The 22,336-nt window shown below is 34.3% G+C and overlaps 1 protein-coding gene across 1 annotated transcript; it reads left to right on the top strand.

The window, feature by feature from the left end:
• Positions 1-19,196: 19,196 nt before the first annotated feature.
• Positions 19,197-21,336, top strand: LOC123257793 (ATP-dependent zinc metalloprotease FtsH-like). The gene has a single exon (XM_044717777.1). The coding sequence runs from the start codon at positions 19,217-19,219 to the stop codon at positions 21,053-21,055; it is 1,839 nt and encodes a 612-aa protein (XP_044573712.1). The 5' UTR covers positions 19,197-19,216; the 3' UTR covers positions 21,056-21,336.
• Positions 21,337-22,336: the final 1,000 nt, after the last annotated feature.

Raw genomic sequence — 22,336 nt, 5'->3', positions numbered from 1 at the left:
TGAAGAAATAAGGGAAAAGCTAGAAGAAGCACCATTGGTCAAGAAGGCACTGATGGAAGTGGAAAAAGAGCTAGAAGATATGGATGAGAAGATAAAAGAGCTATAAAAAGAGCTTTCTGTAAGAGAAGGGAGTAAAAGGTAGGCTACAAGATAATAGGAATAATATGGAAAAAAAGATCATTAGAGGGAAAAAAGGAGCTTGATGATTTGGGAGAGTGCTCAATTGATGAAAGATAGCGTATGTGTTTCTAAAATTTTGCATAAAAGCTGAGAAAAACAAGGGTTAACAGTTGCGTCTTTTTCGCAAGAGTGACTGATAAATGGATTTATGGAAAAAAAGGAGTGCCCGAACTATAAAAATATTTACAGGAGAAACTATGAGAAAAAAGGTATTAACTGTAACTTGTCGATATGAACCTGATGAGTTAGCAGAGCAACATCTAGCAGACGCTTATGAGCTGTTACTAAGATATGCGGTAAAAAGAAACAACGAAAAGGAGATGAAAGAAAATGACAACAGTAGCATTATATGCGAGAGTTTCATCGAAGAAACAAGCGCAGAACAATACAATAGAGAGCCAAATTGCCGAGCTCAAGTGTAGAATTGCTGCGGATAAACATGAGTTATTAGATGAGTATGAATTTAAGGACAATGGCATTAGTGGGTGGATTTTAGGGCGTGAAGGTTTAGAAGCGTTACGTGATAAAGTAGCAGAAGGTGAAATTGATAAAATTTATATTCATTCACCTGACCGGTTGTCAAGAAAATCTGCACACCAAGTGGTATTACTTGAAGAGTTTGAGAAAGCAGGAGTAGAGGTAATATTCTCAAATCATAAGATTGAAAATAATCCAGAGTCTAAATTATTGCTAGGAATGCAAGGATTATTGTCAGAGTACGAATGTACAAAGACTATGGAACGTAGTCGTAGAGGAAAACGCCATAGGGCAAGAAAAGGTTGTATAAGTGTAATTGGTATTGCGCCTTTTGGTTATAAACGTATGAAGCATGTAGATAGAGAAAAGACAAGTTTTGAAATCAATGAAGAAGAAGCAAAAATAGTAAGGCAAATATTCATGTGGATAGGACAAGAAAAAATAAGTATAAGGGAAGCTATACGTAGACTAAAAGATATGTCAGTAAGAACAAGAACTGAAAAGAAGGTTTGGCGTCCAATAATAATTTGGAAGATGTTAAGAAACCCAGCGTATAAGGGACAAGCAGCGTTTGGTAAGTTAAAAAGGGTTGAAAGAATATCAAGAAAAAAAAGTAAACAAAAGGTAAAAAATGTTTATGTTTATCGTACAGATGAAGAAAGTTGGATTTATATACCAGTACCAAAGATAGTTGATGAAGGATTATTTAACAAAGTACAAAAGCAACTGGATGAAAATAGAAAAAGAGCAAGAATGCAGAGAAGGGAAGAGATAAATCTACTACAAGGTCTAACTATATGTCAAAACTGCAAAAGTACGTATAGTGGTGTGCATCATAGAGATGGGGAAAAAACGTATAGCTATTATCGCTGTAGTAGTATAGTACGTATTACTGATGATGAGGAAAAATGTAACAATAAATTAGTCCGAGCAGATATGTTAGAAATAGCTGTATGGGAAAAGGTGAAAGATGTACTAAAAAACCCAGAGATGATAAAAAAGGAATACCAACGTAGAGTATTAGAAAATAAAAATGATGAATCATCAGAGAAAAAGTTTGCAAGAAGAAAAAATCAAATAAAAGAAGGTATCGAAAAATTAATGGAAGATTATTATAGTCAAGAAAATGCAGGAGAGAAAGGATATATAAGCGAGGAAGAATTTAAACAGACAATGAAAAAAATGAAGGAACGCTTACAAGGGATAGAAGAAGAGAAAAAAAAGGTAGTTGATCAGAAGGCAGTAGAAAAAGGAATAAGTCTTATTATAAATAGTATAAAGAATTTTTATTCTAGTGTAAAATCGAACCTGGAACAGCTAGATTGGCAAACTAAGCGCGGCATTATTAAAGCATTAATAGGACAAATTAACATTGGTCGTGATCAGGTAGAAGTAGGATTTCAGATCGAAGAACCAGAGCAGGATGGGGGAATTCTTAATTTGTATCATTGTACTACACATCATGATAAGGGGGCTGGCGGAGTTTGTCAAGCAAGTTTTTTCGTTTCTATTTCCAATAAAAGTTCGTTATATGGTTATGCAAGAAGTCTAATGAATCGCGGCATGACGTCTTAGCTATAGATGCTGGTCTGTGTGATTTCAAGAGAAGCTTAGTAGATAAGTTGTGTTTTAAACCAGATTCGGTATTTTAAACTGAACATTTTCAATAATACCACCTGGCATAACTGAAACTTCTACATTCATGCTTACTTTTAGGTAGTCCATTAATTCATCAACTAATATGTCAGGAGCAGAAGCACCTGCAGTGATCCCTATCTTTTCTACGCCCTGAAACCAGCTTTTATTCACACATCTGTAATTATCAATCAAGTAGGCTCTTTTTCCTCTAGCAGTGCACAGATCTAATAAGCGGTTTGAATTTGAGCTATTTTTACTTCCTACAACTAATACCATGTCTACAATTTCAGCTAGCTTTTTAACAGCATTTTGTCTATTTTGCGTTGCATAGCATATGTCCTTTAAATCTGGACCTGTTATGCCTGGAAACCTTAATTTTAGGGCAGCAATAATGTCACGGGTATCGTCGATGCTTAACGTGGTTTGTGTAACATAAGATAAATTATCTGGATCTTTAACCTTTAAATCATATACATCCTGCAAAGTTTGCACTAAAGTGATAGGATTGTTTACTCTTCCCCTAATTCCCTTAACTTCTGGATGGTTTTCATGCCCAATGAGAATTAATTCTTTACCACTGTTTTCATACCTTTTTGCTTCTTTATGCACTTTGTTGACTAAAGGACATGTTGCATCAATCACTTGAATACCCTTTCTTTTTGCCTCATCTTCTATATTTTTTGACACTCCGTGCGCGCTGAAGATCAGTATTCCTCCATTATCTTCAATTTCCTTGATACTGCTTACAAAAACCATCTTTGTTTCTTAAAGTCCTCTACTATATATTTATTGTGAACAATTTCGTGTAGCACATAAACTTGGCGCTCGTTTTTGTATTTTTCTAAAGTAATAGCTAATATGTCCACAGCTCTTTTTACCCCGGCACAAAAACCTCGTGGTTCAGCTAAGATGATTTCCATTTTTGTCAAATCAAGTAAATATGCAAGCATTACTTAAAAATAAGCTCCGCTCACTGTGTTTTATAGTGTATATTACATTACATTATTTATATTTTATATAATAATTATTTTTCGCATATTCTCTTTAACATTTGATCAACTTACTACTTCAGAAAATTTTAGAAAAGATAATATAGTACATAAACAACCCGATATTTTAGATAGAAATGGAGTGGTAATAGCAACAAATGTGCCCACAACATCACTATATATAGATGCAACCAAAGTAAAGAATCCGGAAAGTATAGCAGCACAACTGTGTTCTACTTTGCATGACCTCGAATACAAGAACTTATATAGAGTACTTACTTCAGAAAAGAAATTTGCTTGGATAAAGCGGCACTTGACTCCAAAAGAATTACTAGCGATCAAAAACGCTGGTGTACCAGGAGTAAATTTTTATGACGACATAAAGCGTATATATCCTCACAGTAATTTATTTTCACACGTGCTTGGTTACACTGACATAGATGGCAACGGTATTGCAGGAGTTGAGGCATATATAAGTAAAAATAATGAGCAAGAAAAGCCCATAATACTATCCTTAGATACACGAGTGCAAAGCATAGTGCATGAAGAGCTAACTAAAGCTGTAAGCAGATATCAGGCACTTGGCGGAGTAGGAATTGTTTTAAATGTGAGAAATAGTGAAGTTATCTCGATGGTCAGCCTACCTGATTTTAATCCCAACTTACAGAATAAGGCAGAAGACGTACAAAAGTTTAATCGCGCCAGTCTTGGGGTATATGAGATGGGGTCGGTATTAAAATACTTTACAATAGCCGCAGCGCTTGATGCGAACGCTACAAAAACTAGCGATTTATATGACGTATCAACACCAATCACCATTGGAAAGTATAAAATTCAGGATTTTCATAAATCTAAAATTCCAAAAATTACTGTGCAAGATATATTTGTAAAATCATCCAACATTGGTGCAGCAAAAATTGCAGTCAAACTAGGTATTGAAAAACAGGTAGAATACTTTAAAGCTATGAAGCTATTTTCTCCTTTGAAAATAGAAATACCAGAAAAATCCACACCGATAATCCCGGATAAATGGAGTGAAAACACTTTAATAACAGCATCTTATGGTTATGGCATAGCTGTAACTCCTATACATCTTGCACAAACTGCAGCAGCATTAATCAACAATGGGATATTTCATAACGCAACCTTGATGTTGAATAAAAGAAGTATAGGAGAGCAAATTATCTCAAGAAGAACTTCCAGGGAAATGAGAAAATTATTACGTGCAGCAGTAACAGATGGCACTGGCAGAAAAGCAAAAATAAAGGCATATTCAATAGGAGGAAAAACTGGATCGGCGGAAAAAGTTGTAGATGGTAAATATAGCAAAGATGCAAACATAGCATCATTTATAGGAGTGCTAACTATGCTTGACCCAAGGTACATAGTGCTAATTGCTATTGATGAGCCTCAAGGGATGCACCATACCGGGGGAGTAATTGCTGCGCCTATAGTAAGAAACATTATAAATAGAGTAGCACCTATACTAAATGTTACACCTGAGATGTAAAATTATGATTGCTTTACTATAATTTCAAATTTATCATTACCAAAATCCTTATTAATATACCAAGAACCATCATCTTTAGTTACAAATTCAAGACCTTTAAGGTCTTTTTTTATTGTCTTTCCATTTTGACCATCAATAGCGATATTAATATCGAATGTAATAATGTCTAGATTTATCATAGCTTCTTTCCCGCTGCACGAATTTAGACTGAACTTGCCTAACATGACATCATTAAAACTCACTTCCCCTGTATAGACATCACACTGACCGTCCACACAACACGTAGTTTCAATATAGAAAAGATCTGACATACAAAATACCTTAAAAAAAAGAACTAAACATATATGGCCACTACACCACACCGCTAACAAGTAGTAAAGCGTCGATAAACCTAAGTTACTTTAGCTACGTAGCCATAATACAGCTAGAAATGTAAAATTCAACAGTTAATTGTGTGATTAATAGAGAAGTCTTATTTAGTACACCTTATAGGAATGGCTGTTTAGTTTTTTTGTTAATCTTTTTTACCATGCTGTCAATCATATGCTTTATCCCTTGATATACAGAGTATGTACTTTCGTCGCTACGCATATAAGCAGAACAGGAAAATACATTATGTTCTTCGTCTTCTATTGATAACTCTGTATCGCATTTTATGTGCTCGCCGCCAAGCCTTTCTATCAACTGTTCTCTGTCATCTCCTATAGTTACCTTAACCTTACTTTCTTCTTTACCTATCTTGCTACTTAAAATTGAAACAATGATGGCTGGAGATATGCATATCGCTCCTATTGGCTTTTTTGTAACAAAAAATTCTGAAACTAATCTTTCAAATTCAGGCATTACTGTCACCATGTCTTTACTTTCAGCTAAGTCAGATAAATTTTTCGCAACCCCGTATCCACCAGGTACAACTAGCATGTCAAAATTTTCAGCTTTGGCTTCTTTTAAGTCATATATTTCGCCTCTTGCGATTCTTGCTGCTTCCACAAGTACATTCCTTTTTTCTTTTGTTGCCTCTTTTGTTCTATGATTCATAACTTGTGTGATATTGATATCAGGTGCAAAGCATTTAACATCCACTTCCTGCTGATCAAGCACAAGCAAACTTAAAACCGCTTCTCTTACCTCTACACCGTCAAGGTGACCACACCCTGATAAGACCACAGCAGCTTTTAATTTTTTTTCACCCATAAAGTACCTTGATTTCATATAATCTAGATATTTTAATACAAATTCTATATTTGGAAAGGGGTATGTTATATCAATTATAATATAATTAATGATTAGTATGTATAATTAGGCATATTTATAATCAACGAAGCTGAATATGGAATCTAGCAATAGTATGTTTTTTGACACTGACTATCCAGAACTAAGAAAAGCTATTTCAGATATAATAGAAAGTATTGCACAATCCTCACAAGAGGGGAAAAAAGAGTTATTTACAACCCTATCAGAACAAGTTAAAGGGATGAACCTCAAAGATTTAGGTTTAGCGATTAATGACCAAGGCTTGCAAAAGGAGGTAAATAAAGAATTATTTATAAAACTCATTGAAGAAGCACTTAAAGATTTAACTTCTGAAAATGTTGACTCAAAAATAATAGAAGAGGCGTTAAAATCTGTTAACCAACAAGCAATAAGTAATGTTATAAATAATAATAAAGGTCCACTGGACAATCTAGTCAATTATTTTAAATCAGCATCTGCAAATAAAAAAATTGGAATAGCTTCTGCCGTAATGGTATTAGGAGCAGCATTTTCTCCACTTATTGTGCTTGCTACATTAATAGCGCTTGTAGCTATTGGAGCACGTTATGTAGGAATAGGTATAGGAAGGGCGGGTGAAAAAATAAAAGAAGGTGCGATTGAAACAGGAAAAGCAGTGAAAAGTTCATATAAGGATTTAATAGATAAATTACCTACAGTTCAAGCAAGAGAGAATAACTTTAGCAGATTAAGAACAAACGTGCTTGAAACTATTGCAAACATTAGTCTTAAAGATAACAAAAACGTTGACACTAAAAAAGGTTTTGATGATGGGAAAAAAATATTAGAAATGCTTCAAAATGAAGGGCAGCGATCTGCTATACAAGAGTTAGTAAAGAATGGAACCATTCAAAATTTTTCAAAAGATGATATGAGCAGACTTCTGGAAAAGGGCCTCAGTACTCATGTAGCAGATATGAAAGCACTTAATGACCTTATAAATAAATTTCAACCTGTAATTATGGCAATTGGTAGTGACATAAAAGAGGTAGAACAAAAAGTTAATGAGAAAGCTCAGGAAATGAAGCCAAATTCTCACTTAGGTATTTCAAGTGCTGCACGAGTTAGTGAAGGAGGAATCACAGGACCGAGTTGATGCATTTTTTGACGCAAAAATTACTATCAGAAAGAGGGATTGCGCTACTCCTTTTTATCCACTTTTTTGAGCAATCCACTTTCAAATCTAACACACATTTCAGTGATTATAATATCCAATTTTTGATCATGTTGTTCTACAGGTAGATTTTTACAATATTGTTTCTCATAGGCTACACCTATAAATATTTTTCCAAGCGGCCGTAATTTTTTTATCATTGTATCATACCAACCACCGCCAAAACCTAATCTATTAAAATGATCATCAAAAGCAATAACAGGAGTAATGATTGTGTCAGGAATTACGTCTTCATTTGTTTTGTTCCATTCCTCAAATTTTAGTAACTTATTTTTATTAGGAATTGCTACTTTATAATCTAAATCGAGTAAACTATGCATCAAAGGCACAACATCTATTTCCCCATCCATTGGAATGTAAGCCGCAATTGTTTTGCCTTTAACGTAGCTTAAGTTCTGATTAAAGAGATTAATAAGGGAATTTGCTGCATAACTGGAATAACTTTCATCAATATCTTTTCTTATAGCTCTATATTGCTCTCTTATTTCCTTTTTGTGCTGTTTAATATCTTTGAACATGATCTATCCATTTCGCAGTAAGTTTTTCTTGTAAACTATTTTGCTTCAAGCGCTCACTTAAAAAGTCAAAGTCAATAAACTCCATATCCTGGTCTTGATTACTGCAACTATAAACAAAACTTCTTTCTCCTGTTTCCTTATTTATATGTTGCTGAACACATTGAGCACAGATTTCTTTCATCATACACTGCATAGGAGAATTAACTGACGATATTGCTATATGACTTGACTTCAGATATGGCTTTAAAATTGTTTTTCTAGCTTCATTCACAGCTTTCATCATTTTATCAGAACCAATAGTGATAATTTTATCTATAACGTTCAAATTAATACCTAATCTTCCTTGTTGATAAGAGACTATTGCATCAACTATATTACCATGAAAGGATTTATCTTGATCTCTGCTTGTTTCTATCAATCCTTCTTCACATACCCAAACTACCGCATTTGATGCACGCTCTATCAGTGCTCGTTTAAATACATCACTTAACTTCTTATAGCCAGCGAAGTACAAAACCTTGTTATTATTTTCAAGACATGCCTTCCCTATCGAAAATAACACTGCATTTCCAACTCCACCACCAATTAGCATTATATTCTTCATGTGCTACTTTAACTACATTTGTTCAAATTTTTTGAAATTTTGTAGAACAAAGGCACACAAAGACAGAGACAAGGACACTCTCTGACTTCAACTATACCGATAACTGATAGCTGCATTTTTACGCATATCATCTAATAACAAGTTGCTTTGTATCATAATCTTTTGTTGGTACATTTTCTGTTTGATTGCTTCTATACCCGCTACATTACTCTTGATATCACACAACATCATCAACTTTGCAGTGCCATTTTCTCTCAATTCTACTATTTCATTCACACTTGTTTTACTAAATAAAATCTGTAAATCAGGATTTAAATCTCGCATTTTTATTTCAAATTCTTTTGCGTTTGGCAGCTTAAAATTATCTGCTAATTTATCAAAATTTAAACAATTAACTTTTTGCTCCTTGAGATTATCTAATAAACTTTCTGAACCTTCAACCACAATCTGTTTTAATTTTAAAGTGCTTTCCAGCAGTGCATGATTAAGTTGTACTTTATCTATTACTTTTATAACGGAGTAACCTTCACTGAAACTGAATGGACCTGCTATGTCGCTGGTTTCTAATCCTTCTAAAACGCTCTTGAGTTTTCCTTTTAGCTGACTTAAATTAACTGTTGCTTTACGCATCTTTATTGGAGATTCTGGGTTATTACTGTTGCGTAATTTTTTTACTAAATCTTCAGCTATACCATAAACGTCCTTGTCTTTTTGATCAGGAATTATAAACTCTTGGAACGTGATAAGATAATTCGGCTTTTCTGTTTGCCTTTTTACATCATTTATTTCTTTATCGCTTATATTAATAAATGGCACAATTCTTACTTCAATAATTTTGCTCCACAGTAACTGACATTTTATTTGTTTTCTTAAAATACCAAGATCTATATTATGCTTCTCTATGTATTGATCAACTTCATTAGCCTTAAGTTTAAAACTTTGGGTTAAAAATAACATAATAGCATTATCTAACTCCTCGTTGCTCAATTTTATATTCAGCCTCTGTGCTTCATTGATAATGACAATTTCGTCTATTAGCTCCCTAAGCACTTGAGGCTTTGCTTCTTTTTGATTAACACTTTGAGTGCCAAACAATGAATTTATAAAGTTGATGCGTTTTTCGATATCTAAATTTGAAATTGGTTCACCATTTACATCTGCAACAATTTCAATCTCGGTTGCAAGCAACCTAAGTGGCAACACTATCAACAGTAAAATTAGTATTTTATACATACAAGTAAAGTTGTTTAGTTAATAACCAATTCTATAATAAATACTGAGTCAATGCTAGCCAACTTTTTAATAGTGATCTCAGTGACAATGGAAATAAAAACCATTGCAACAAAATCAGGTACGCTGGTAAATAGGCTAAAAACATGCTAATATAGCGAATTTAAACCGTGCTAAAAACAGTATACGGAAGGAGAGGGATTCGAACCCTCGATACGACTTTTGGGTCGTATAACGGTTTAGCAAACCGCCGCCTTCAGCCGCTCGGCCACCCTTCCAAATTTAGAACCTAAAGATTATATAATACCAAGACCTCTACCACCTGTCTAATGCTTTTAATTGCAATATTTGTATCTGTTCAGATGCATGGCTAATGCTGAAACAAAAATTCCAGTGCTCCCTTTCTTGTCATCCCAGTGCCCAGACACTGGGATCCAGGATTTTGATTAGCACTAAGTTGGTGAGCATATAAGTGTTATGTTAAAATATAACGTTTTTACGGAAAGTCTGGATCCCAGTGTCACGCACTGGGATGACATCATTTACTATGTGCCATATTGCAATGTTCGTGCAGTTGTGCGCGGTATAGATTCCGCTAACACGTAGCGGAATGACGAATTTGTTATTTTTCAAATCGTAGAGCCACTTTAGCTATAAATCAACAAAAACTAATTTCCGCTTTTAATAGAGCTTGCAACAATTTGTTTTGCTTCTTCTACACCAACCCATTCTCCAACTGCTACCGTTTTTCCCTTTTCTAGATCTTTATAATGAGAAAAGAAATGAGTAATTTTATCTAGTAGGCTTTTAGATAAGTCAGAATAGTCCTTTATATTGTCATAATAGCTATCAACACTGGAAACAGGCACAGCTAATATTTTCTCATCTTCTCCTTTTTCATCTTTAGTGAGTAATGCGCCTATTGGACGCACCGATATTAAAACACTAGATGCTAAGGGAAATTGAGTTAGCACCAAAACATCCACAGGATCACCATCACCTGCGCAGGTATTTGGTATAAACCCATAATTGCAAGGATAAGTCATTGAGGTAGACAAAAATCTGTCAACTTGTAACAACCCAAACTCTTTATTAAATTCATACTTTACAGGCTCAGCATTCGCACTTATTTCAATTACCACATTCACCGCATTTGGTCCCGCTGTTATTTTACTTAAATCCATAAATTACCTCTTAACTTAAGAATAAGCATTATACAATATGTACTTTTAAGTTGCTACATTTATGTAGTTCTAAGCTTGTTTTGCATGGAGCGGTCCTAAATTTTCATTCATCATCTTATTGACTGTTGAAAGTGGTGGTTCCTGTGGTGGTTTCAATAATTGAAATAAGGCATATACTATTACGATAGTAAGCACTGCAGCAATTACTAGATTAACAAAATTATCCTGTGGTAGGACACCTTTTATTGGATTAAATAATTTTTGCTCCATAAAGAAATAATCAGCAACGTATAACCCAACAGATAATACAAACATACCTAAAATAAGTTTACAGACTGTGTTTTTATGGTCTTTTTCTTTTTTCTTGCTGGTGATAGGATTTGGCCTACATTCATTCTCTTCTTGCAGCACTGAGTAGTATATATTATCAGGGCTCGTTATTAATTGTTCAAATTCATCACTATTTTGGTTTTTTAACAGTTGCTCTAGGGTGTTTTTTGTATTTATAGGATATATTAATCCATCCATTTTCAATGCTTTCTCTTGCCGATCCACATTCTCATGGTCGATTGTATATTTATCTCTACTTGATAATCCGATCATGTGTAGTTTGCCAGCTAAGAACATTATATAGCTCTCTATTAACTGATTCTCACATATCTCTAATACTTCTCTTTTTACTGTTTTGTTAGATGACGAAAGTTCTTTATAGTGACCACCCAAAGAAAAGAACAATGCTATATCTTTATCTGCTTTTATGTCATGAATGGAATAATAGCTGCTGATAACGCACTTATTTAATGCAAATTCTCTGTCATATTTGTTTAATGTATTTCCTTCACTTAGTAACTTTCTAAGACCAATGAGTACTTTATTTTCAAAATCTTCTTCTGTTTTAAATATTGGTTCTCTCTTTGGATTTGCTAAGATGTTAAGTAAATCTAATTTTCTTCCATCTACTACTTCATTTATATATTCATTTAACTCAGATCCTTTAATAACTTCATATATTTTATCTATGACATCTTTAGTATTCAGGTTATTGTTTTCACTTAGAATTCGATAAGCTTGAGCATAAATTAAAAACAGCCCTTGTAGACTAAATTTTAAGTTAAAATATTTATCTAATGGTTCCTCTTTTTTTCTAATGAATTCAGACAAACCAAAATGATTTCTGTGATCCATAAAACGACCTAAGTCAGCATGTTGAAAGCTACCTAAAAAAATAAATAACGTCTCTAATAAATTACCCTTACCAACAATTTTTATTAGTTCTTCAATTTCTTTTATCATTGCTGAAACCCATAATGTTCTACTTTATAGTATAAGGGATACATGGCAAAATAGCAACAAATGTTATTAGACTTCTTGCATAACCCAAACTAAGTAGAAAAAGGTATAGCTATACCGCCGCGGCACTAACAAGAGATCCCGCTAACACGCAGCGGGATACTATCTACACCGTCATACCGCGATTCATTCGCGGTATCTCTCAACATAGATCCCGCTAACACGTAGCGGGATGACAAGGCTTATCGTCATGCCACCGCGAACCGTCATACCGCCGCAGCGCTAACAAGAGATTCCGCTAATACGCAGCGGGATGACGAGACTTATCTTTATGCCGCCGCGAACCGTCATACCGCGATTCATTCGCGGTATCTCTTAGCCGCTAACAAGCAGCGGGATGACGGTTGTCGTTTAGCTACAAACATTAAGAAATTTACCAAATGAAAAAAAAGGCAAAAGAAGCCCCGTGGTTGGCTAATTACTTACATTATACTTTCAAGTATGGCGTTTTTTTATTCTAAACACTTAATAACCGCGATTTAGCTGCTTTTAAGCCGCAACTAATCTAAATTATAAACGTTAAGAAATTTACTAAACAGAAAAAAAGGCAAAAGAAACCCTAGGGTAGCTAGTTATTCACTATCCATTTTTTAAGTTGGCGTTTTTTAATGTTTTAAATGCTTTATAAGCGTATTTCAGCTTGTGTAGGTAAAAACCCAGAAATTTGATAAAGACATAGAGTGCACATAGTGCAAAAAATTAAACATGAGACGCCAGATACGTGAGTTTTTTTGTCATTTAATCTGTACAGAGAAGATAAATAAATAGCTTCAGTTTCATGATAAGGGGGCTGGCGGAGTTTGTCAAGCAAGTTTTTTTGTTTCTATTCCCAATGTTATATGGTTATGCAAGAAGTCTATTGTATGTTTACACTCTGCATTAAAGCTTTTAGTTAAGAGCATATCCATCCACCGCCGATAACTTGTTCACCTTTATATGCCACGCAGGCTTGACCTGGACTGATGCCAAAGTAATCGTCGTTTAAAATGACACAGGCTTTATTTTTTTCGTCAGTTGAATGTATTGTTGCTAAACTTCCCGCATGTGATGATCTCAGCTTCACAGTTACTTCCATACCTTCCTTTGGTTGTTCTAACCAATTTAACTCCTTGATCAATATTTTTTTTTGCATTAATACGTTGATCGGACCTACTATAACCTCATTATTTTCTGTATTAATTTTTATCACATAAAGAGGTTCATTGTGTGCGATACCCAAGCCCTTTCTTTGCCCCACTGTAAAATTTACTATGCCACTGTGCTCGCCTAGCACTTTTCCATTAACATCCACTATTTTACCTTTCTGTACAGATTGTGGAGCTAATTTAGCTATTGTTTTACTATAGCTTTCGGAAACAAAGCATATATCTTGACTGTCTGGCTTTTCAGAAATTTGTAAACTGAAATATTTTGCTAATTTTCTTATATCACTTTTATAGAACCCACCTAGCGGAAATCGCAAAAGCTTTAACTGCTCTTGAGTTGTAGCAAACAAAAAATAACTTTGATCTTTACTTTTATCAATACTTCTGCACAACTTTACCTCACCATTTTTTTCTAACCTTCTCACGTAATGTCCTGTTACGAGCACATCCGCACCAAGATTTTTTGTAACTTGCAATAGATCACGAAATTTTACCGTTTGGTTACATCTCACGCATGGTATGGGAGTTTCCCCACGCATATAGGTACTCGCAAAATCCTCTATTACTTCCTTTTTGAATATTTCCTCATAGTTTAAAATATAGTGAGGAAAGCCAACACTTTCAGCTACACGCTTAGCGTCATAAATATCCTGTCCAGCGCAGCATGCACCCTTTCTTGCGTTAGCATTGCCATCAGTGCCATATAGCTGAAGAGTTACACCTATCACCTGGTACCCAAGGTTATGTAGCAGTGCTGCAGCAACCGAGCTATCAACTCCCCCGGACATTGCAACAATAGCCTTGATCTGGTGCGGAGCTTTATCTTTTAGCAGAGGTTCAATTTCAAATTCTTTTAGCATAATCGCCTTAATTTATAAACGCAAATCTTGTGTCATTCCAACATACAACTGTGCAAACGTTTTGATTTGGGGGCAATTTACATAGTAGATGATGTCATGAAAGTAGCTGACACTGGAATCTAGCTTCTATTACACAAATTCATTAAAACAGCATATTTATTTGTAATCAAGTTTCCTGGATCCCAGTGTTAGCTACTCGGATGACACCCTTTTCTGCTAGAAGTTGCCTTCAAATTACTTGGTGCATGACACTGGGATCTCATTTATATTACATAATTCCATCAAAACAATTCAATAAACTACCTTCAAAAATAATTTAATCTTGCTTGAATAAAACATGGCCAAAATAATCCATGTTTTCAAGCACTTTTCCACTACCTAAGGCAACACAACAAAGTGGGTCATCTGCAACACGAACCGGTAATTTTGTTGTTTCACTGATAACTTTACCTAGATTACGTAATAATCCACCACCACCGGATAAAACTATTCCTCTATCGACTATATCAGAAGAAAGTTCAGGTGGAGTGCTCTCCAGCGCAGTCTTAATAGCAGAAATTATCTGATGTACAGGCTCTATTAAACTCTCTGCAACTTGGTATTCTGATAAAAGCATTTCTTTTGGCATGCCACTCACTAAATCCCTGCCTTTAATTATCATTCCCTCTTTGTTATTTTCACCTGGCAGACTAGCTGAACCTATGCTTTTCTTAATTTTCTCAGCGGTTGTTTCACCGATTAATAACTTATGATTTTCACGAATATATGATTTTATTGCTTCATCCATAATATCGCCACCTACTCTGGCAGAACGTGAATAAACAATTCCGCCTAAAGAAATAATTGCAACTTCAGTTGTACCGCCTCCTATATCAACGATCATAGAACCCTCAGGTTCAGTAACCGGGAGCCCAGCTCCGATTGCTGCAGCCATTGGTTCTTCAATTAAAAATACTTCATTTGCACCAGCACTTTCTGCTGCATCTTGTATAGCACGCCTTTCAACTGGCGTGGATCCAGATGGAACGCATATGATAATATTAGGTTTATTAACAGTGAATTTTGTGTTTGCACTGCGTATGAAATATTTTAGCATTTCTTCCGCACTTTTAAAATCAGCAATAACTCCATCCTTTAAGGGCCTTATCGCCTCTATTTCTCCAGGCGTTTTTCCAAGCATCATTTTAGCTTTTTTACCAAAAGCATAAGGAACGTAGCTTCCTTTTTCTTTTATTCTTGCTACAACTGAAGGCTCATCAAGCACTATTCCCTGATTTTTCTGATAAACTAAAGTGTTTGCAGTGCCAAGATCTATAGCAATATCGCTAGCAAACAAACCTTTGAAAGTAAAAAGGCTATAAAACTTTCCGGTTAATTTTCGAACAAAATTCATACATAACTCAAGAAAACCATTTATTAAGACAAATTATACTTTTCAGATAAGTAGTAAGTAACACACTCAACGTCTAAACCCTTACCTGTTACTTTTTTTAGCAGTTCCAGGCCACACTTTGCACTGTATACATTTTGAGATAACCAACTGATAAGTAAACTAAAATCTCCTTTTATTATAGCACTTAATGATTCGTAATGATTCTTTTTAACGAAAGAGAAAATCTGCACAGCAGCAATTAAAGCAATAATTTTTATAGGAAAGTAGCCCATAACACCGCTTGCCCAATATTCATCTTGAAAATAAGTGTTTAGCTCATTTTCAGCTTTTACTGGAATTTTATAGTGCTTCATACCTTCCAGCCACGCATCATGCAGGTCTTTGACTTCCAATGTACCATTTATTATATCTTGTTCTAACCTAGTTCTCAACATAATATGAGCTAACAGACTAAATTCATCTGCATTTTTTAAAAAAGAAGAAAGGTTTATTTCATTGAAAATCAAGTACAAATTTTCAACACTGCTAACTTTCTCGTTAGTTTTGCCTTTTATAGCAAATTTCTCTTTTATGTGTGGTTGAATAAACTCAATAAATTCTCTGGATGTTCCAATCATCCTTTCCATGAATAACCCTTGAGTTTCATACATAACATGTCTCGTAATTGGACTACTTATAGAATTTTGCGCTAAACATTTTTGATAAATTGCATAACCACTATGCCGTAAAAGTGAAAATAAACCATAACAAAAATCAGATTCATCATAATCTATAGGGTAGTAATAAGAAGTACGAATCTCATTTAGTGCAATACCCATTTGCTGTAAACATAATGAGCCAAGTTCAATCTGTTTCTGAGTAGCAACTTTTTGTATATTAGTAACCTTATCCTTTTTCTGCTTTTCAATTATTTTATCTACATTTTCGCTAAAAAATTTGCCTACCTTGGGGAATACTTCCCTTATATTCTTTTCTGTGATATCAGAGTCATAGTCAGCAAGCAGTGAGTCGTATTTTGAGCATTTTAATTGCTGCGATTTTATAGAAGCTACTTCGCGAATGAGTGTGATTAAATCAGTAAAACGTTCTTTTAGTTTTTCTAAGTTACTGGTTTCAGAATGAGATAGCTTCCATAAATCTTGGCATTCAACCTTAGCTTTGGATAAAGACTTTACTAAATCAATAGGAACAGCACTGTTGCTTTTATGTATTCTCTCTATTAACTTTAGCTGCTGAGTATTTGCACTTTTTTTGTTACCAAGAGCATCTGCTAATGATTCCTTTATTGCGTCATGAGAGATAATTTCATGTCTGATTTCTTCTAGAAGACTCATTTGTTCAACTTTGTCCTCTATATTCAATTGGCTTTGGTTTAGTACTTTTAGCGTATTTTCGATATTCTTTACCCTATATAATACTTCCTCTAAAAACTTATAAGATTGCATATTTGTTCATTATTTTAGAAAACATCTGTTTAATACCGTAATAGATTAATAATAAAGTTAAAAGTATATTTGCTTAAAGTACAATAAAAAATTGTACTTTTTATTCTTTTATTGGATTTTTCTACTCAGAGTCCAGCATATTATAGGAAAATTAATTGTAAGGTTGTAGAAAAAGTATTTAGTATTTTATTTCTCTTGACTATATTACAATATGGAGAGATATTAGCTACTGAAATTAAAGTTACGCACTATTTAAAATTTATGGAGGTTTAGTAATGTGGAGTAGACTGGTTATAATGTGCTGTTTTTGTTTATTACTTACTGGTGTAAGTTCTTGCCCAAAAAAAGGAGCAAATACAACAAATAAAATAAATTCTGTTGTTAAGCAGATAGGTAATAAAAGAGTTTTCTTTGGTTATGATGAATCTAGTATTGCTGAAGTAAGTGCAGATGCATTACTTGACGTAATGGAGGTGTTACAAGATAACCCTGACGCGAAGGTTACTTTAACTGGTCACACTGACAACCGTGGTTCTCATGAATATAATCTTGCGCTAGGCGCTAGAAGGGCAGATGCAGCTAAAAAATTTATGGTTAGTTGTACACCCTACATAGAAAACAGAATAAAAACTGCTTCTAAAGGTGAAACTGAGCCTTTGGTTAATGTAAAAGATGATTCTAGAAATTCTAAATATGAAAAAGAGCATGCTAAAAATCGTAGAGTGGAATTTTCATTTTCTGGAATAAAGAAATAGTTTCTTGCATTAAAACCTGGATCCCAGTGTCAAACACTGGGATGACATAAAGAAAGGGCACTGGGGTAGACAAAAAAGGACAAACTTGTCATATTTCGTTGCTTGTTAGCGGGATCTATATATACCACAAATAAGTCGCGGTATGACGTAAGAGATCTGACCTGTCTGGCCATCAAGAGACATAATGGAATTAGAGTTATTATTTCAAAATGTGGTTAATAGTTTTGCTTTCTATAACAATCAAGTTGCAGTTGCAGTATCAGGTGGTGTAGATAGTATAGTCTTACTGCACTTAATGACTAACTGGGCAAAAAAAAACAAGCTTTCACTTCCTACAGCATTAACAGTAAATCATGGGTTACGTCCAGAGTCTCAAAAAGAAGCTGATTTTGTTGTAAGTTATGCAAAGGAACTTGGAGCAAAGGAATCGTTCATATTAAATTGGGAGAAGCAAAATATTAAAGGCAATATTCAGTTACAGGCACGAAAAGCACGGTATAAGTTACTAGCAGAGTGGTGTAAAAATAATAATGTTAAATATTTACTTGTTGCTCATCACAAAGATGATCAAGCAGAAACGTTCTTGTTAAGATTAGAGCGAGGTAGTGGCGTAGATGGATTATCATCAATGGACTACAAGTCTTTCCTAAATGGTATTTATATATTTAGGCCATTGTTAAATTTTAGTCGTAGTGAAATAGAAAAGTACGCTAAGCTTCATCGGTTAAAATGGATCGAAGATAGAAGCAACTATGACTTAAAATACAGGCGAACTTTATACCGTAACTTACTTAAAGCAAGTGATAATCAAGAGATTTTAACAGAGCGAATATGCCTCACAGCCCTTCATATGAAAAGAGCTGCAAAAGCGTTGATGCACTACACACGCCTTGCGTTTAATGACTGCGTTAATGTGCATGATCTTGGTTATATTGAAATTAAACTAAGTGAGTTTTATCAATTGCCAGAGGAAATAGCCTTGAGGCTTCTTCTTTACTCCATAATGGCAATTGCCAGTAAACATTATAAACCAAGGTACAACAGCCTTATCGTAATATTTAATAAAATATTGCAAAAGGATAGTAATGTTAATTGTACACTTTCTGGGTGTAAAATAAGAAAACATGGAGAAAATATCTTGATAATTAGAGAATCGTCAAAGATACAAGAAATTACCTTAAACCTACCTTTAAATGAACCTACTCAATGGGATAACAGATTTAGCTGCACAATACTCGGAAATCAAGAGTGTTCAGTTATCATCGCTCCATTAAAAAAAACACAAAAAGTTCCTGAATTTCTGAAGGATTACAACTGCTGCCCTGAAGTTTTCTATTCTTTGCCTGTAGTGCTAAAAGATGGAAAGGTGCTTGCTTATCCTGATGTAAATTATAACGGAAAAAATACCAATGACGATAAGGTTCAATGCATTATTAATAGCACGATAAAACAAAATTTGGTAAGCTTGATTAGTATTTAGTTAGAAATAGAAATGAAAAAATTTTTAGAAGGCTTATTGATCTGGTTAGTAATTATTGTTCTTATTTCAGTTGCTTATATTCAGTTCAGCGGAAATGTAGGTAAAAGTAAAACAATTATACCTTTTTCGGAATTTTTAACTAGACTAGAAGACAATGATGTAGAAAATATTGTCATAAAAAACCAGAGCATTGAAGGCAAGTTCAGGGACGGTTCAAGTTTCAATTCAAGCGGTGTCATATATAGCGACCTAATAAAAAATTTACATGATAGAAAAGTGAGATTCTCCTTTTCAACTGGAGATTCTGCCATGAACGTAATTGGTGGATTACTTATCTCATGGGTCCCAACATTTATCTTTATTGGCTTCTTGCTATTCTTTCTTAAACAAACACAAGCGGGGGGCAACAGAACTATAAGCTTTGGCAAGTCAAGGGCTAGACTCATGACTAGTGGAAAAAAAGTAACATTTGATGATGTTGCCGGAATTGATGAAGCAAAAGAAGAGCTAGTAGAGATCGTTGATTTTCTTAAACAAAGGCAAAAATTTCAAATATTAGGTGGAAAAATACCAAAAGGGTGCCTTTTGATTGGCTCTCCTGGAACTGGTAAAACTTTACTTGCTCGTGCAATTGCAGGAGAAGCTAATGTGCCATTCTTTAGTATTTCTGGATCTGATTTTGTTGAAATGTTTGTGGGTGTTGGTGCAAGTCGTGTTCGTGATATGTTTGATCAAGGCAAGAAAAATGCTCCTTGTATAATTTTTATAGATGAAATAGATGCGGTGGGTAGACATCGTGGCATTGGTCTTGGTGGCGGCAATGATGAAAGAGAACAAACATTAAATCAGTTATTAGTTGAGATGGATGGCTTTGAGTCTAATGAAGGTGTAATAATAATTGCTGCGACTAACCGTCCGGATGTCTTAGATCCAGCACTGCTTAGACCTGGTCGTTTTGACCGACAGATTACTATTTCTTTACCCGATATAAATGGGCGTGAAAAGATATTAAATACTCATATAAAGAAAATATCAATAGCACCAGATGTAAACGTGAAAACAGTTGCAAGAGGAACACCAGGTTTTTCAGGGGCTGATCTAGCAAATTTGGTGAATGAATCTGCACTTATCGCTGCAAGAAGAAACAAGAAGATTGTTACCATGGATGATTTCGAATATGCACGTGATAAAGTGATGATGGGCGTAGAAAGGCGATCTCTCATTATGACAGAAGAGGAAAAGAGACTGACTGCATACCATGAAGCTGGTCATGCGATGATTGCTGTTAATATGCCTGCTTCTGATCCTATACACAAGGCAACAATTATTCCACGCGGTAGGGCACTCGGTTTAGTTATGAGACTACCAGAAACAGATAGAGTGTCCCTCACAAGAGAAAAGATGCTAGCAGATATAACTGTTGCAATGGGTGGAAGAGTGGCAGAAGAGCTAATTTTTGGCTACGATAAAGTCACAAGCGGTGCATCTTCGGATATAAAACAAGCATCTGATTTATCACGCGCTATGGTAACAAAATGGGGAATGAGTGACAAAATAGGCCCGATCTATCACAATCGCGAACAAACCATACATGGTTCTGAGATAATTTCTGAAGATACGTTAAAACTTATAGATGAAGAAGTGAAGAAAGTTGTATCTTCTTGCTATGAAAAAGCAAAAGACATTTTGACCAAGCATAAGAAAGGCTTAGATCTCATTGCCGAAAATCTACTGGAGTTTGAAACTTTAACAGGAGATGAAATAAAGGACATATTAAATGGAAAAAAAATTGTTAGAGAGGAAAATGAGAAGAATGAGAAAATAAAAAAATCCTCTCTCTATGAGAGTTGACCTCATCTTAAAAATGCTAATCAGCTAACGCTGCAATAAAACATTCAGAATTGTAACTGTCAATATAAATTGTATTAAAATATTCATAATATTGCATTTTCATCACAATAATGCTATCATTCAGTTAGTATTAATGTTTAATGAGGTGTGAGTAATGATTGATATAGCTTCTATTGGTGTAAGTACAGTTATTGATCAGAATTATAGAAGAAAAGCACAATTATGTTTATCAGGATTATTTGTAACTGTGTCAATAGCAACTGTTACCTGGTTTATTTTCCCTGCGTCACAAAATGTATTAGCTCCGTTTTTACTTCCGGCTATGTTCTTGCTCTTCACTTTATCGATGGGTTATTACATGTTCATATTTAGTTGTGAAGAAAAATCTTTGGTAAAGAATGTTCTTGGTATGGTTGAACCGGCTGAATCGGTAAAGAGAGTGCATTGCCAAGAAAATATTAAGTCCTTATTAGCAGAAGTGAGAAGTACTACGAAAGATAGGTTTCGTAACGTGCTTGTTAATCTTTGTTTTGAAGATCGTAGTAAAGCACACAAACTTGCATTATATGTGAAAGAAATTGACAATATTGTGTCTTCAATAAAAAATAAAGACCTCTTAGACCATTTTGATCAATTTTTTACTATTACTGAAGTAAGCAATAAAAAAAATAGAAGTGAATTAATGAACCTCGCAAGGGCATATAAGATGATAAGTGAAGAAGATCCAGACAAAATACAGGATTTTTTAGCTACTCAAACAAAAAGTTATTCATATGAAATAATGTTACCTGAAATTGATAATTTTCTATCACAAGCTAGGTGATTTTATCAATAATTTCATTGTGTACGTGATTATCATTTTTTGTTTCAATTCCAGTGATAACACTGCACCTAACGGGCTCTTTTATGGCTATTTCCTGAAATCCTTTTCTGACCTTATTGTAAAAATTAACATCCATTTCTTCATATTTATTCTTGTCTTTTGCTCTATTTAACCCAACTTTAACATCAATATCTAGAATAAATGTAATATCTGGACATTTAATTTCTACTAACTTATGTAAGTCCCTTATTAGCCCTAAATCAACACTAAGCCCATATCCTTGGTATGCAATAGTTGAATCAATAAACCGATCACAAATCACTATTTTTCCTTCTGCAAGAGCTGGTAATATTAATTTTTTCATATGTTCGCGCCTCATCGAAATAAGTAGCAAGAGTTCAGAAATAGGATCAATATTATTCGTTAACAACACTCCTCTTATCTTTTCTGCAAAGTTA

The sequence above is a fragment of the Drosophila ananassae genome, assembly GCF_017639315.1.
Source record: "Drosophila ananassae strain 14024-0371.13 chromosome 4 unlocalized genomic scaffold, ASM1763931v2 tig00000066, whole genome shotgun sequence".
NCBI classification, from domain to species: domain Eukaryota; kingdom Metazoa; phylum Arthropoda; class Insecta; order Diptera; family Drosophilidae; genus Drosophila; species Drosophila ananassae.
Note: the sequence above shows the minus strand (reverse complement) of the source record. Positions and strands in the feature narration are given on the sequence as shown.

Bases quoted from the DNA above. Each gene is read 5' to 3' on its own strand.
- LOC123257793 (XM_044717777.1), top strand. From the start codon at position 19,217: ATGAAAAAATTTTTAGAAGGCTTATTGATCTGGTTAGTAATTATTGTT.